This window comes from Dendrobium catenatum, unplaced genomic scaffold (assembly GCF_001605985.2).
Source record: "Dendrobium catenatum unplaced genomic scaffold, ASM160598v2 fragScaff_scaffold_1720, whole genome shotgun sequence".
Lineage (NCBI taxonomy): Eukaryota > Viridiplantae > Streptophyta > Magnoliopsida > Asparagales > Orchidaceae > Dendrobium > Dendrobium catenatum.
In genome coordinates this window covers 144,212-160,217 of record NW_021320182.1, presented here as the reverse complement: position 1 = coordinate 160,217, position 16,006 = coordinate 144,212, and the positions used below count along the sequence as shown (strand labels likewise).

Genomic DNA, 16,006 nt, shown 5'->3' with positions numbered 1-16,006 from the left:
GTTAAAACAATTAAAGTAATTTAAAAAAGCTTTTAAAATATTTAAATATTAAACATAATAAAAATAAATTAAAGTCAAAATATTGAAAGTTTTATGAAATTCTAGCAAATATAAAATATAATAATAATAAAATAATAACAATAATAGTAATAATTAAACATTAAATACATTTAATTTTAAAGATAATAATAATAATACATAATAATAATAATAATAATAATAAAATCAAAATCATATTAAATTATAATTAAGCTTAATTATGATTGAACATAATGACAACTAATAATAAAAACAATTAATAATAATAATAATAAAATAAATAATAACAATAACATAATGAAATAATTAAAATTATTTAACATAATACAATATAAAAAAAAGTTGATATTCTAAAGTTAATAAGAAAATAGTTAAATATAAAAATCATAATAATGATAATTAAATAATAAAAAGGCAACAAAATATAAATATTAAGGTTTTTAAAAATAATAATAAATAATAATAATTAAAATAGTTCTATTTTTCCTGTTTCTCAAAAACAATCAAAAAAATGCACTTAATATTTTTAAATAAAATAATTTTAAATTAAAGGAGGGGGGGGAGGCGGGGGGGGGGGGAGGGGGGAATTCAATTCGAATGATCGTATATTGTGCGCAAGAAAACGATCGAAAATGAACTTTATGAATTTTATAAAATAAAATAGGTTAAAAATAATTACAATACTTACTTAAAAGAAAAGTCGGCAGCAGCAACTGTGCAGAAACACGTGCAGCCAGGATTGGATCCCGAGACCGCGCCAATCATTGCGTCGCCGCCAAATCATGTCCCATGATACGGCGGCGCTGGCAATGTTGGCTGACGTGGCAACCACTTAACCACTGGCCTCGATCACGGACGTCGATCGTCGCGCGGCGCAGGATCAAGGGCCCTGATCGAGTTGGACCGTACGGTCGAACGACAGATCAGGAAGACGGTCGGATGGGAACCGCGGAAAGATAAGATCTGAACCGTTGATCGAGCGATCAACGACTCAAATCGTCCGCAAGGAACGGGCGGTGAAAACCGAAACCCTAAATAATATTTTGCCTCGTTCTCTCGATCGAGTGAACAAAATTACACGAAATTTGAAACCTAGCCTCTAAAAGTGAAGAACAATCGTGGAGGACGCTTGGTTCGATCCAAAAAGTACTTATTGGAAAGCTATTTTTGAGTTTTTACCTAATCCACACGGTGGATTCGGGAGATCTTGGACTTGTTGCACTTGTAGACTGTCCACGAATCCTTTTGTAGAAGAAACCACGTCTCGAAACGCAATGGATCAACGGGGTGAAGCCTTGGAACGGAAATCCCCTCGGGTGGCCGGAATCCTCATCGCCTGCGAGGTGTCACCGTCGGGTTTGGCTTGGGAGGTGTGGGTACAGGTCCTGGGAGCTCTCACCTCAAAGATCTCGGGTTATGGAGGCTTGGGGAGAGAGCAAGAGCAAAAAAAAGATTAAAAGTTGACCTAATTTTTTGTATTTAAAGGTCCAAACCCTTAGATCTACGGCTAGGATTCAATGGGGAGTCAAATAGGAGGGAAATTTTTGAATTAGCCGTGGTCTTGCTTTAGAAATTGAGTGGAATGAATTTAATGCATTAATTAGGCTTAAATTTTATTTAAATAGGCCAAATTTACCTAATTATGGCTTGGTTTGACCAAGTCAAGGTTTGACTTTGTCAACTTAGTCAATTAGGCCAAGAGAGTGGTGGGTTAGGTCATGCAATGGTTTAAATGCTTTAGAATTTGATTTGGGCTTTAATGGGTCAACATGGGTTGACCTGGTCAACCAGGTTGACCCAGGACCTGAGTCTGGTCTCAGCAGACCTGGCTTGACTCCCTGGACCCATTGGGATGGGTCCTGGGGTCTAGCCTGGTCAAATTTGACCGGGTCAACTCTTTGACCTAGTTCTGGAGAAAAAAAAAACCAGTCAACAAGAGGAACACATTTGGATAGGCTATTTCCAAATAGCGAAGAGCTCGAGCAATATGATTAATTTAGAGTATACTAAATTCTTTAGACTTAGTGATACTTCTGTTGATTATGACTCTTCTAGCTTTTGGAGGCACTATGGATGGAAAAGGCATAGTGCATAATTTATGGAGCTAGTTCCACATGACGATACTATAAAGTTTGACTTCTAAATTGTTAGCATAATCATATTCCTATTTTTGTTGCAAAAGAAATTGGAATGCATATTCTTTTATCTATCTATTCACTCAAGAGGAACAAAATCACTAATCAACAGGATGAAGATTTGGTCTTTGCGCATACCAATTTTTGCCTTTTATCAAGGAAAAATGAAGAATAAACTCAATTACAAGCTAAATTGTAGAGCACTTATGAGGATACATTAACTATAATAGATGACATTGACATTGGAATGCTTGACATTTTGAAAATTACTTAGGTAAATATGTCATTGAAAAGGGCACAAATGCAGGTGTGACGGTGATCCTGACATGTGTTGATGATAACTACAATATCGAGTGTGCTAAGTCCAACTAAATATGCATCAACAACATGCTCATATAATCATATTGTGTTTAATTACGTTAAAGAGAACATTGGCGTTACTCTTTTTTATGATTTTTTTAGATTTTGCAGAAAATGTAGGTATTAGCAAAATATGTGACAACTGATAATGATTAATGAATGCTAATGTTCGTATGTTGTTGACAAATGATAATTGTTATATGTGAAAAACATCTCTTTTATTATTAATAGTGTTTGCTTTTCTTTTGCTATTGTTAATCTTTTTATGTGAAATGTATATATATGATATCATAGTTCACTATGTTGTGCCTTCAGTGGAAAATACAAATATCATTTTTTTAATTATATATTTTATATTAATTTATAAAATAGAACAACATGTCTATGGTTGCTATGTTTGTATTATGTCTTGTCCATATCGTAATGTTCATGTATGTGCTTCATAAATATGAAGAGTGTAGGTGCATTCAAATAAGCAAGAACAAACAGAGAAAACAACAGTACTACACTTAACAGAGAGCACCATACCAATCAGCAACAATACCTATTTTCAAAGAAAATCACTGTATCATCGTTAGCCCTATCCCCACCATGTGGGATCAATTAAAAAACCATTGCTTTTCATATTAAAATATTATTGGACATGAACTTCTTGTGGCCAATGATACTAAATTCTTAACATAGATAAGATATAAATTTGACAGGAGATGAAGAGGCATTACAATAACATAAAACTCACCTACAAATTCCACCAGTGGACATGTCAAACCCACCATCGAGCAGTTCTCTATCATCCGAGTATGTAGGCTTTGCCATTTTGGCAAGTTGTTGATATGAAATCCAATATGCTAAAGATGTCACTATGAGTCCAACCCAATGTTTCCAAGAAAAGCTTGAATGAAAAATGATCAATCTAAGTAGGATGTATAGGACCTGTATTGTCATAATTCAGGATAATGTGATACAAAATCAACAAGAAATGGACAAAAAACATCCACCAACAGCAAAGAATAACTTCTCAACTGTAAACATCTGGAATCTGGAAAGTCAATATATGAAAAGAAATACACGAACGAATTGCAACAACAACAACAAACTTTTATCCTACTATGTGAGGTCAACTACATGAATTTTTTTTCTCTATTGTTTTCTATTAAGAGACAAATTCTCATTTAAAACTAATAAAATAATGCCTTTTATAATACTTTCTAACCAAGTCTTATAATACACAAATGAATTGCAAATGAAAATAAATAATTCACATGACCAACTTAATTCAAGGAAGCAACCTAGGTAGATGCAGGTATTTCAGCCACCGCTAAGTCAAGGAAGAAGCTGCAGAATGGCTGCCATTCTTTTTTTTTTTTCTTGAAACAGAGCATGCTGTTCCATTCCAGACCTAAGCATGAAAGTGATTCTAACTGTGTAAGAGGAATAGGAGAATTACACCATCTTCCAAAATATTTTATTGGCAATATGTGAAACTAACCCAAACCATCAACAATCATTAAAACTCACAAACACGGGAAACACATATGAGTAGCACTAAAATAATAAATTTCTAGAAGTTCCTTCTACTTGCAATGAGAAGGAAAGCTGGACAAGTGCTTGTACCATAGTTGAAATTGAAATTATGGGTCTAGGTTTACAGCTTCTGATGGTAGAAAAGTAGAGCAAAAATGTAAATAGAAGAACTGAACATGAACCGAACATGAACACTCATTAATTTAAATGAACCAAACATGAACACAAACAATAAAGCTCGAACAAACATGAACCAAACTTGAACAAGCTAATATTAAATGAACACAAACATGAACACTCACATACTCGGCTCGGTTCGGTTCGTTTGCAGCCCTAAGAAGGAAAGCTGGACAAGTGCTTGTACCATAGTCGAAATTGAAATTATGGGTCTAGGTTTACAGCTTCTGATGAAGAGGACTTTAATTACAAATCAATCAAGATTCAAGTTTATGATTAAATTGGGCATTTTAGGCATGTCCTCAGGTGTTAAAATCACCTCTTTATTTAATGAAATTAGATTTGTTTCTTTTAAAAAAAAAATCAAGATCAAGCATTTATCCCACTACATGGAGTCAGTTTTTCTCCATTGTGTCCTATTAAGAGTCAAATTATCATTTAAATCTAATAAAAAAGTCATTTCTAATACTTTCTAAACAAGTCATTTTAGGTCTACATTTACCTTTCTCAAAAAATGTCAGATCTAATACATCTACTCTCCTAATCAGGTCATAGAAAGACCAATATTTTATATGACCAAACCATCTACATTAAAGGAGACTCTCTCTAATCTTATCTGCCATTAAAGCTACTCCAACCTATCCACATATATACTTTTTTTGCATTCTATCTCTAAATGTAAAGTCACTCATCCACCTAAGCCTCCTCATCTCTATAATACTTAATTTTATGCTTATCTTTTAATTATGCATCATAAAGCATTGCAAGTCTTACCACCATCTTATAAAATTTTCCCTATAACTTTGAGGGATACTTTTCTATCACAAAAAAGGCCTGATCCATTCCTCCACTTCAACCATCCAAATTGAATTCTACTTATAATATCACCATCTATTTCACCATTGCTTTGAAAAAAAAAAATCCAAGATATCTAAAATATACACTCTTGACTAGACCACATAATGTCACAATCCCACCACTAGATCTATAATAACTAAAATTATACTATGTACTCAGTTTTAGATCCACTCAAACGAAAACCTTTAGACTTTAAAGTTGACCTACATAATTAAAGTTTTCCTTCAACTCTCTCTCTCTCTCTCTAATATTATCAACAACAGCAAAAAGCATGCACCCGGGTACTCTTGCAAATGCCTAGTAAGATCCATGACTAAAGCAAAAAAGATATGGGCATAAAGTTGATCTTTGATGTAATCTGACTGAAATAGAAAAATACTTAGTCAAACCACCATGTGTTTGTATACAAGTAACACCTCATGTATGCATATCCTTAATGACTTAAATATAAGCATTATTAACTCATTTCTTTTCTATAACTCCTTGAAGCACTTCTCTTAGAACTTTATCATATACTTTCTCTAAATCAATAAATATCATATGTAGATCCTCCTTACTCTCTCAATACTTGTCCATAAAACTTCTCAACAAATGTATGACTTCCATAGTAGACCAACCCAACATGAATACAAACTAATGTTAAGAAACATTAGTACCATGTTGTAACCTATGCTCAATTACTCTCTCCCATAATTTTAGGGTATGACACATTAATTAATTCCTTTATAATTCACATACTCATGTGCATCACCTTTATTCTTAAAAACAATAACTAACACACTCCTCCACTCATCTGGCATCTCTTTAGTATTTAAAATAATATTAAAAAGTTTAGCAAGCCAAGAAATCTTTAATCTCCTAAGTCTTTCCAAACCTTTATTAGAATATCCTCAGGCCCACAAGTTTTTCGCACTTCATTTTATTTAAAGCCTTTCCAACTTCAATTTTACTAATACAATGATACAAACATATATCTTTATTTTCATTTAGGACGCTAAGGTAGCTAAAGTGAATTGTATTCTCACAATCATAATTGAAAATCTTATTGAAATATCTTATCTGCCTATGTTGAATATCCTCTTCTAAAAAAATATTTTTGATCTTCATCCTTAATGCACCTCCCGTGAACTAGATTTGTTTCTTTTGAAAAATAATATTGCATTTTTTCATATTCTTTAGATGTTACTCATGAATCCAATTTATCATAAAAAATTGGGTAAATATCACTAGGTCCTTCAGTTTTTTTTACCATACTTTGTGATGGTACATGTTTTTGTAACCCTTCCACTAAGATCCTAGCATCTTTTGAGATTTGACTGTGGTCTCCTAGGTTGATTTTCAACAACTGCAAATGCACTTTTTTGTTAACAAGATTAAATATTCTGCTAATTTAGATTACATGGCATAATTTATTACTTAAATTTGAATGATATTAAATTTTATTGCAAAAATATCTCATTGTTAGCATCTTGTCCTATTATAGGATTAGGGTTATACTTCTGCAATCTATTTGAGCTCTACCGATCATAATTGGAGTTCCTAAGAGCTCTCATGACCTCAAAATTGCATTGCACAAACTTAATATGTTGAGTTTAGCTTGTCTCTCCACAAAAGAAGAGCTTCTTCTCCTGCTCCCTAGGTTCATTGGTGTTGGAAATGAAGAAGAAGAACATAAGAGGCAGAGGCAATAGAGAGGGTGTTGAGTATATACACTTATGTGTAATTCACTATTTGATATACAACAACAACATCAACCCTTTGTCCCACAACATGGGGTCAGCTACATGAATCCTTTTTCGCCATTGTGTCCGGTTAAAAGTCAAATTCTCATTTAAACACTACTTGATAAGATAATAATAAATCATGTGTGGTGCAGTATTTCCTTTAAATTCATCGATCCATGGTAACTATCATTATCATTTATAAGTGAATCAATCATAACAATCATCAGAATGATCCCTAATCATGCATGAAGTATTTTCCACTTACAGATGGAGTCAAAGGTGCAATGCCATGAAGATTTCAAGTGGGCATACCATCAAGATCAACACTCAAGATTATGTGACAAAGGTCATAAAAACTCAGCTAATTTGGTCATGAATCTCGATGCATATTTAAACGGGAAGCTTACATAATCAAATTTAGAACCATTCGAATTTTGATTTTAGCAAACTTATACTCAAATTGAACGTCTCGACAAGACAAACCCATCGAAACCAAAAAATAATCCGATCCAAATCCAAATAAGCATAGATCAAGAATTTGAAGCATAATTAGATACTTTGATATATTAATTAGACAATTAAATGATCTCCAAGTCTCACATGGTTATAGTCAAATCAAGAGCCTCGACGAGACGAGCCTAACTTAGGATTATTTAATTCTAACATCATTAAAGCCCGTAAATACTTAAAGAACAACTCATAATCAAGAGAATCAACATGGGCAATCAAATGGAGTGTTCCTGATTTTGGCTATATTTACAGGCTCAAAAATTTATAAATATAAGCCCCCACTCTCTACAGGAAGAGGAATTTGGAGGGAGGACCTTAGCTTAAGATTCAAAAAAGATCAAAGGCTCAAATAACTTTGAAGTTCCACCAGAGAACCACCATCAAACCATTGACTGGCCACCACTATTAAGCCATCACCCAACTGTGACATCAAACCACCGCCCAACCAATATTGTCAGACCACAATCACCTGACTTTAATCCTCGGACCCCCGCTGATTGATTACGATCCTCTGCTCACCGTCACTCGACTTTATTTCATCGACCAGCATCACCCAACAATATTCCCCCAACCATGATTGCCCGATTATGGTCCTCCGACCATCGTCGCCTATGGCTCTCAAAGCACGATCATTTTACTACAGTTCTCCAATCATAACCTACTATCCTTTGACCATTGTTTCCTTGCTATAGTAACATCAATTGACTTCATCATCTGTTGTCGCCAATAACGTCAATGCACAACATTGCCTATAAGATCAATATATGCTTTTGACACCAACTATGACTCACAATATCAGCATTAAGATTTACGTTAGGCTTCTTAGTCTATGATCTCCCCTCCTCAAAGAATAACGGTCAAATAAACAATTTCTTAAAGCTAACTCCTACAGTCTGTGTCTACTGTATTGTATCAACACTAATCCCAATCGCAAGAAATGATATCATTTGTATCTGATTACAAACATTAGTTAAATCACTTCAGCTGGGCCAGACCCTATAGCTTTCTCTTTTTCGGATTTTTCACATAAAAACTCAATTGTCTCTTACAACTCTGTTCTTATTTGTGTGTGTGCTAGATGCAAAGACATTCAACTCTCTCACTCTACCTCCCGAAATTTTTGACACGCAACATGTATAAACCTCTGCGTTTGCAATAATCTTTATAGTTCACATATTTCACTAATTAAATAAGGAATTTGTTCGCAAATGTTGCTTGAAGTTCTAGTAAGTGCTTTGCAAACTAAAATTTGCACACATTGCACAAATCCAAAATGTTATTTTTGCTGTTTGAAAATCATATTTGAAGTTAAACATTCCTTTTTTTTTATAATAGATTGTCTGCAAAAAAAAGGTAATGCAATACTGAGCAAAATGCTAAACAACTTATTACATACTTCCATTGACGGCTTAAACATTTTGGTAATATTATTCATTCACTCATTAGGATACTTCATAAAATGTTAGCTTCATTGTTTCCAAATTGTATTTTGTGTGTGAACCAGAATTCTCATTGTATTAAATAATCTAGAATTGTGGAAGATAGTGAGCATAGTAGAAGGTACATTTTCAATCACCTTCAAAGTTTTGGAAAACTTTGACATAGGAAAAACTCTCTTATTTTAAAGAGTGGACTGACTAAGCCATGTAAGGATTAGGTGCTCAAGGTTGTACCCTTTTGGTGTAGGAGAGTAATTTGGGTTAAACACTTGCCAATAAGGATAGTGTGCTGGTGTAAGATTTCTCCATTCCACTAAATGAGATTTTTTGTATTTATAACATGAGATAGTGGAATCCTAGTACGGGAATTTTCTATGTGTGTATGTAGGCTATGGCCTATGGGGTTGCCAGAACCACAAAAATCTTTTGTGTGCATAGAATTATATAGCTTGACATTACTTGCACTTGTTTACATATGTGTAATGGCTTAGATTAATCCTTCTTGTGGTGAACATAATAAAGTGATCTTGCATTAAACTTATAGAGTGAAATATAAATTGTTGAGCCAAAATACTAAATCACTCTTTGGTTCTTAATTTCTTATAAACATTACATACACGACCACATCATTTCTATAAACCTAGATTTGATAAATTTGGCGTAGTGAAATATAACCTAGATTGTGTACTTTAGTTAATCGTTTCATAGTACTTCAGCAACATAACTCAATCACTAACTTAGTCTTACATCATACAACTCAAGTAACTATGTGTGGCATTTTGCTTTCATTACATACATTTGAATTTGGCATGCATTGCTTCTATACTTAATTATATATAGTTTTAGATCACATCAATTATGTGGGATTTGAATTGATGAATTTCAAAGAAATTCAATGTGCACATTACATGCCAAATACAACCCTCCCCCTCTCCACCTCTTGGTATGACCTCAATTGCTTAGTTAATCATTTCGTACGCACTTCAGTACATCTCTCAATCACTTGCTTAGTCTTACATCATACAACTAAAGTAATCTTGAGTGGTATTTAATATAATTATATTCATTTGACATCCACATGCATTCCTTCTATAATTAAATATATTTAGTTTTAGATTACATCCATTGTGGGGGATTAGAATTGATGAATTGCAAAAAAAAGTTTGATGTGCAAATTTCAGACCAAATACAACCCTCCACCCTATCCACCTCTTGATGTGCCCTCAACCTCTTAGTTAATCATTTCATAGTGTACTTCAGCTACATATCTCAATCACTTGCTTAATCTTACATCATACAACTGAAATAATCTTGTGTGGTATTTTTCTATCTTTATATACATTTGACATCCGCATGCATTGCTTCTATAATTAAAAATGTTTAGTTCAAGATTACATCCATTGAGTGAGATTAGAATTGATGAATTAAAAAATAAGTTCAATGTGCACATTACACACCGAATACAACCCTCCCCCCTTTCTACCTCTTGGTGTGCCCTCAACACATATAGAGGAGAAGGAGAAAGCGTATTTGACAAAAATGTTACGAGGGGTAGTTGATATCAGTGACATCACAGAATATTGCTGCATTAGAAAGTGGAAGAGATGGGGCAATGGATGTATCAGAACTAAAGATAGGAAATGAAGGAAAATGTGTTGGTAAATTTGCCATTTTTTCTCAATTGACTGTTCTATTAATAAAAAGACCTTGATGAAAAATTCTTGAATGGGAGACCTAACTGGAGAGTTTTCAAAAATATGTATGAAACTGAAGTGTGGTCCAAACCTCAGCTTATATGAAATTTAACCTAAAAATCTGTGTGCCATTATTTTGCAACTCCTTAAGCAATTTCTAAGAAATCAAGTAAAAAAAAAAGGAAAGAATGTATATGCTTCATGTCCATTTCTTTCAACTTCCCTATCCTAACCATTGCTTAGAATTGTGCCATACCAAGCTGCAAACCAAAACAAGCAAGCCCTCATACTGCATCACTTTTCTCTACATCAGAAAGTGAAGCGCATCGAAATTGCTTCATTGATAACTGCTAAAAAAAATCCATGGGTACAGCTTGTCAGCTAACTGAAGAGCTTCAATCAACAAACGTCATAACTTCAGTTATCTCACAAATGCTGCAGATGATATTGCTTTCTTCCCCTAGCTCATGGAGCATAGCAAACAAAAGTGCATAAAGAGAGAACGTTTCCCAAGGATTCCACTTGAGAAAATCCAAGTTGGCTTAGCTACCCACAATCTATTAAAGCACAGCAACTAAAAGGCCCCAACTTTCAAATTTCTCCAATTCATAAAATTTAAGCATCCCAATCGTTAATCCTCATATATTAAAGCAATTAACACAAAAGAAACAGAACAAACAAATTCTAAAAGAGTAACAAGGGCGAGGCGACAAGTCACGAATTTCTATTTTTTTAATTCATGAACTTCCATAGATACATAAATGATAAGAATTAGGGCTAGGGATTGCATACGTTACAGGCGATAATGAGGCGTTGCAGGTTGGCCATATGCTGCCTGTTCTCCTCCTTCCTCTTCTTTGCTCCTTGGTTTGCCATCTCTCAATGACGCGATCCAATGGCTTTCGGGCTCCGTTATCTCTCCACCTTGAGGGGCTGTTTCTCAACAAGCAGGATTTAACTTTTGTGAGATTTAGTAAATCCTATGAATCCGAATTTGGGGCTGTTTGGTGTCGGATTTACAGTAGGATTTAAGTCGGATTTACGCTAAATCCAGCCAAATTGTTTTTGTGCACTCGTTAATAAATCCCGGTGAATCGGTGATGGGTAAATCCCGGATTTAAGGACTTATGGCTTAAATCCCGGATTTATTAAATCCCTCTGTTCGGAGGATTTTTGGTATTTGGCCGAAGAAGCGCGCGAAAGGTAGAAAGTCACCTTCACAGCCAGCGAGCTCCCGTTGTTGCTTCCGATCAAAATGTCGTAACTTCCAAATCGACAGGAAGGGAAAGTCGTCGAAGGAGCGAAGTCGAACAGAGCCGACGAAGCGACCCGTGCAATCTCTACACCTCCGGCGAAGCAAAGAAGCCGAACAGCAAGATGAAAAGCAAACCCTAGCTAAGTTATTATTGATTAACTTAATTAATATAATTTAAAATATTAATAATTAAGTAAATTAATTAAATAGTTAATTGTACAATTAGTGCATAAATTAAATAAATTAATTAAAATTATTAATAATTAAATAAATAAATAGAGATTGTTTAATATCAGCGAGCATACTACATCAAATAAATTGAATAACGGTTTGCTACAAAATAACAATTATCCACGTACTAACTCCTACACCTTCTTGTCTTGTGCTCGAGTCATGTATCATCAGGCTTATGTGCTTGTGCCTTTTGGACTTGGTTGGAAGTAGACTTTTGTAATCTTTTAACATAATACTTACTCGAGCATGCACCAGAATACACGAAGGAGATATGCCAAAGGGACTGAATTATGAATAAGAAGGTGCTGATTACACAGAACATTAGTGAAATCACTTAAGTCGGGCCAGACCCTATAGCTCTTTTTTTCTGGATTTTACATAAAAAAATCAATTGTCTCTTAAACTCTGACTTATTTGTAGTGGGTGACTAGAATACAAAGAACATTCACACTCTCTCACTCTCCTCCGAAATTTTTGACACGCAAGCATGGTATACCTTGGGCGTTATGCAATAATCTTTAAAGTTGACATAATGTCACCTAAATTAAATAAGGAGAGTTCGCAAATTTGCTTCGAAGTTTAGTAAGTGCTGTGCACAAAATTGCAACACATTGCCAGCAATCAAATGATTTATTTTGCTGTTGAAAATCATATTTGACAGTAAAGTCGATTGTCCTTTTTTTTTAAATAGATTGTCTCCTGCAAAAAAAAGGATAATGCAATACTGGAGCAAAATGTTGAAACAACTTATTACCATACTGTCCCATTGACAGGCTAAACATTTGGTAATATATTCATTCACTCATGTAGTAATACTTCATAAAATTTAGCCTTACATGATTACCAAATTGGGTATAGATTGGTTGTGGAAACCAGAATCTCCATTGTTATAAATAATCTAGAATTCGTGGAAGAGATAGTGCAGCATAGTAGAAGTACATTATTCATCACCTTGCAAATTTTGGAAAACTTTGATATAAAGGAAAAAACTCTTTATTTTAAAGAGTGGACTGCCTAACCATGTAAGACTGTGCTCGAAGGTGTACCTTCGGTGGTAAGAGAGTATTTGGTTTACAACACTTGCCAATAAAGGATAGTGTGCTTGGTGAAGATTCTCCATTCCCTAAAGAATTTTTGATTATTAACATGGAAGTACGTGGAATCACAAGTATGGGATTTTTTCTGTGTGTGTATTGTAGGCTAGGCCATGGGGTTGCCAAAACCACAAAGAAAAAAATACTTTTGGTGTGCATAAGAATTCTGTAAGCTTGAAATACTGCACTTGTATTACAATATCGTAATGGCTTAGATTATCCTTCTGTGTGAACATAAGAAGTGATCTGCATTAAACTTATAGAGTGAAATATGACCTGTCTGAGCAAAATACTAAAAGTCACTCTTTGGTTCTATAAACATTCACATACATGACCAATCAACTTTCTATAAACTAGATTTGATAACTTTGGCTTCGTAAAATATAACTATCGATGTGACTTAGTTAATCATTTCATAGTACTTCTCAGCTACATAACTCATCATTAACTAATCCTTACAATCATATCAGCTCAAGTAGACTATTTGGACATTTTGCTCATTAACATACATTTGAATTTGCATGCATGCTCTCTATACTTAATATATTAGTTTCTAGATCACATCATTTGTGGGATTTGAAATTGATGGCAATTTCAACAGAAATTCAAATGTGCACATTACATAGGCTCGGAGCACATGTGAGTGAGCAACGCTCTCCCTCCCCCTCTTGTATGTAGACCCTCAATTGCTTTAGTAACTCCATTTCGTACGCACTTCAGTACATCTCCTCAATTCACTTGTTTAGCTTAGTCATACCACTAAAGTTAATCTTGGTGGTATTTAATAAAAATTTATATTCATTTGACATCGCACATCCATTCCTTCTATAATTAAATTGATTTATTCTAGATTACATCCATTTGGGGATAAATTGATGAATTGAAAAAAAAAGTTTGATGTGCACATTAAGACAATACAACCTCCACCCTTCCACCTCGTGTGTGCCCTCAACACTCATTAGTTATATCATTCAAGTTGTACTCAGTTTACCATATCTAATCACTTGCTTAATCTTACATATACAACTGAAATAACTTGTGTGGCATATTTTTCTATCTTACATATACATTGAATCCCCATGCATTGCTTCTATAATTAAAAATGTTTTAGTTCAAGATTACACCATGAGTGAGAATTAGAATTGAGATGATTTAAAATAAGTCTATGTGCACATTACACAACACCGAAATACACCGCTCCCCCTCTTTCTACCCTCTGTTGTGCCTCAACACTGTAGAGGAGAAGGAGAAAGGGTATTTGAACAAAGGGGTTTGTTGTTGATATCAGTGACATCACAGAATATTCGCTCCATTAGAAAGTGAGAGAGATGGGGCAAGAAGTATCAGAACCAAAGATAGGAAATGAAGGAAAATGTAGGTAAATTTTGCCATTTTTTCTAATTGACTGTTCTATTAATAAAGCACTTGATGAAAAATTCTTGAATGGGAGACCTAACTGGAGAATTTTCAAAAATATGTACGAAACTGAAGTGTGGTCCAAACCTCAGCTGAGGCGCCTATATGATATTTAACTAAAAATCAGTGTGCCATTATTGCGACTCCTTAAGCAATTTCTAAGAAATCAAGTAAAAAAAAAGGAAAGAATTATATGCTCCATGTCCATTTCTTTCAACTCTCCTATCCTAACCATTGCTTAGAATGTGCCATACCAATCTGCAAACCAACCAACAGCAGCCTCATACTGCATCACTTTTCTCTACATCAGAAAGTGCAAGTGCAATCGAAATTGCTTCATTGATAAACTGTTAAAAAAATCATGGTACGCTTGTCACTAACTGAAGAGCTTCATCACAAACGTATTAACTTCATTTATTCACAAATGCTGCAGAGATATTGCTTTCTTCCCTAGCTCATGGAGCTAAGCAAACAAAATGCATAAAGAGATAACGTTCCAAAGATTCCACTAGAAAATCCAAGTTGGCTTAGCGCCCACAATCTATTAAAGCATAGCAACTAAAAGGCCCCAACTTTCAAATTCTCCAAGTCATAGATTATAGCATCAACAACGTTAATCCTCATATTAAGCAATTAACACAAAGAAAACAGAACAACAAATTCTAAAAGCAGTAACAAGGGCGACAAGTTCACGAATCTATTTTTTTAAGTCATGAATTCCATAGATAACATAATGATAAGAATTAGGGCTAGGGATTGCATACGTTACAGACGATAATGAGCGTTGCAGGTGGCCATTGGTGCCTGTTCTCCTCCTTCTCTTCTGCTTCTCGGTTTGCCATCTCTCAATGACGCGATCCAAGCGCTCCGGCTCCGTTTCTCTCCACCTTGAGGGGCTGTTTCTCAAGCACGGATTTAAACTTTTGTGAGATTTAGTAATCTATAAATCCGAATTAGTGGTCGGAATTATACAATAAGGATTAAGTCGGATTTACGCTAAATCCAGCAAACGTTTTTGTGCACTCGTTAATAAATCCCGGTGATGGGTAAAATCCCGATTTAAGGATTTATGCTTAAGTCCCGGATTACTAAATCCCTCTGTTCGGGGGATTTTTGGATATGGCCGAAGAAACCGTCGCGAAAGGGGAGAAAGTCACCTTCACAGCCAGCGAGCTCCCGTTGTTGCTTCCGATCAAAATCTCGTAACTTCGATCGACAGGAAGGGAAATTCGTCGAAGAGAGCGAAGTCGAACGCACGAAAGCAGCCGAAAAGCGACGCGAGCGATCTCTTCGCCTCCGGCGAAGCAATGAAGCCGAACAGCAAGATGAAAGCAAACCCTAGCTAGTTATATTGATCTAACTTAATTAATTAGATTTAAAATATTAATATTAAGTAATTAATTAAATATTAATAAGAATTATGTAAATAATTCATCAATTAATGATACTAGTTAATCATAATTAATATACTTAATATAATTAATATAACTTAAAATTATTAAAATATATAATGTAATAGTAATAATAGTTGGCATAAATAATTGACT

General features: G+C 34.4%; 1 protein-coding gene across 3 annotated transcripts in view; it reads right to left on the bottom strand.

The window, feature by feature from the left end:
• Positions 1 to 15,705, bottom strand: part of LOC110097924 (transmembrane protein 208 homolog) — a 50,779-nt gene extending 35,074 nt beyond the window's left edge. For 2 of the 3 annotated variants that reach the window (XM_028701452.1, XM_020824586.2), the window contains exons 1-3: positions 15,617 to 15,705; positions 11,253 to 11,393; positions 3,274 to 3,467 (exon numbers count right to left, since the gene is read on the bottom strand). In XM_028701452.1, the coding sequence (XP_028557285.1) occupies positions 3,274 to 3,467; positions 11,253 to 11,336 (278 nt within the window). In that variant the 5' untranslated portion in view covers positions 11,337 to 11,393; positions 15,617 to 15,705. Of the gene's footprint in view, positions 1 to 3,273; positions 3,468 to 11,252; positions 11,394 to 11,675; positions 11,853 to 15,616 lie in introns of those variants that run through there. The other variant, XM_020824585.2, reaches the window with a different exon arrangement.
• Positions 15,706 to 16,006: the final 301 nt, after the last annotated feature.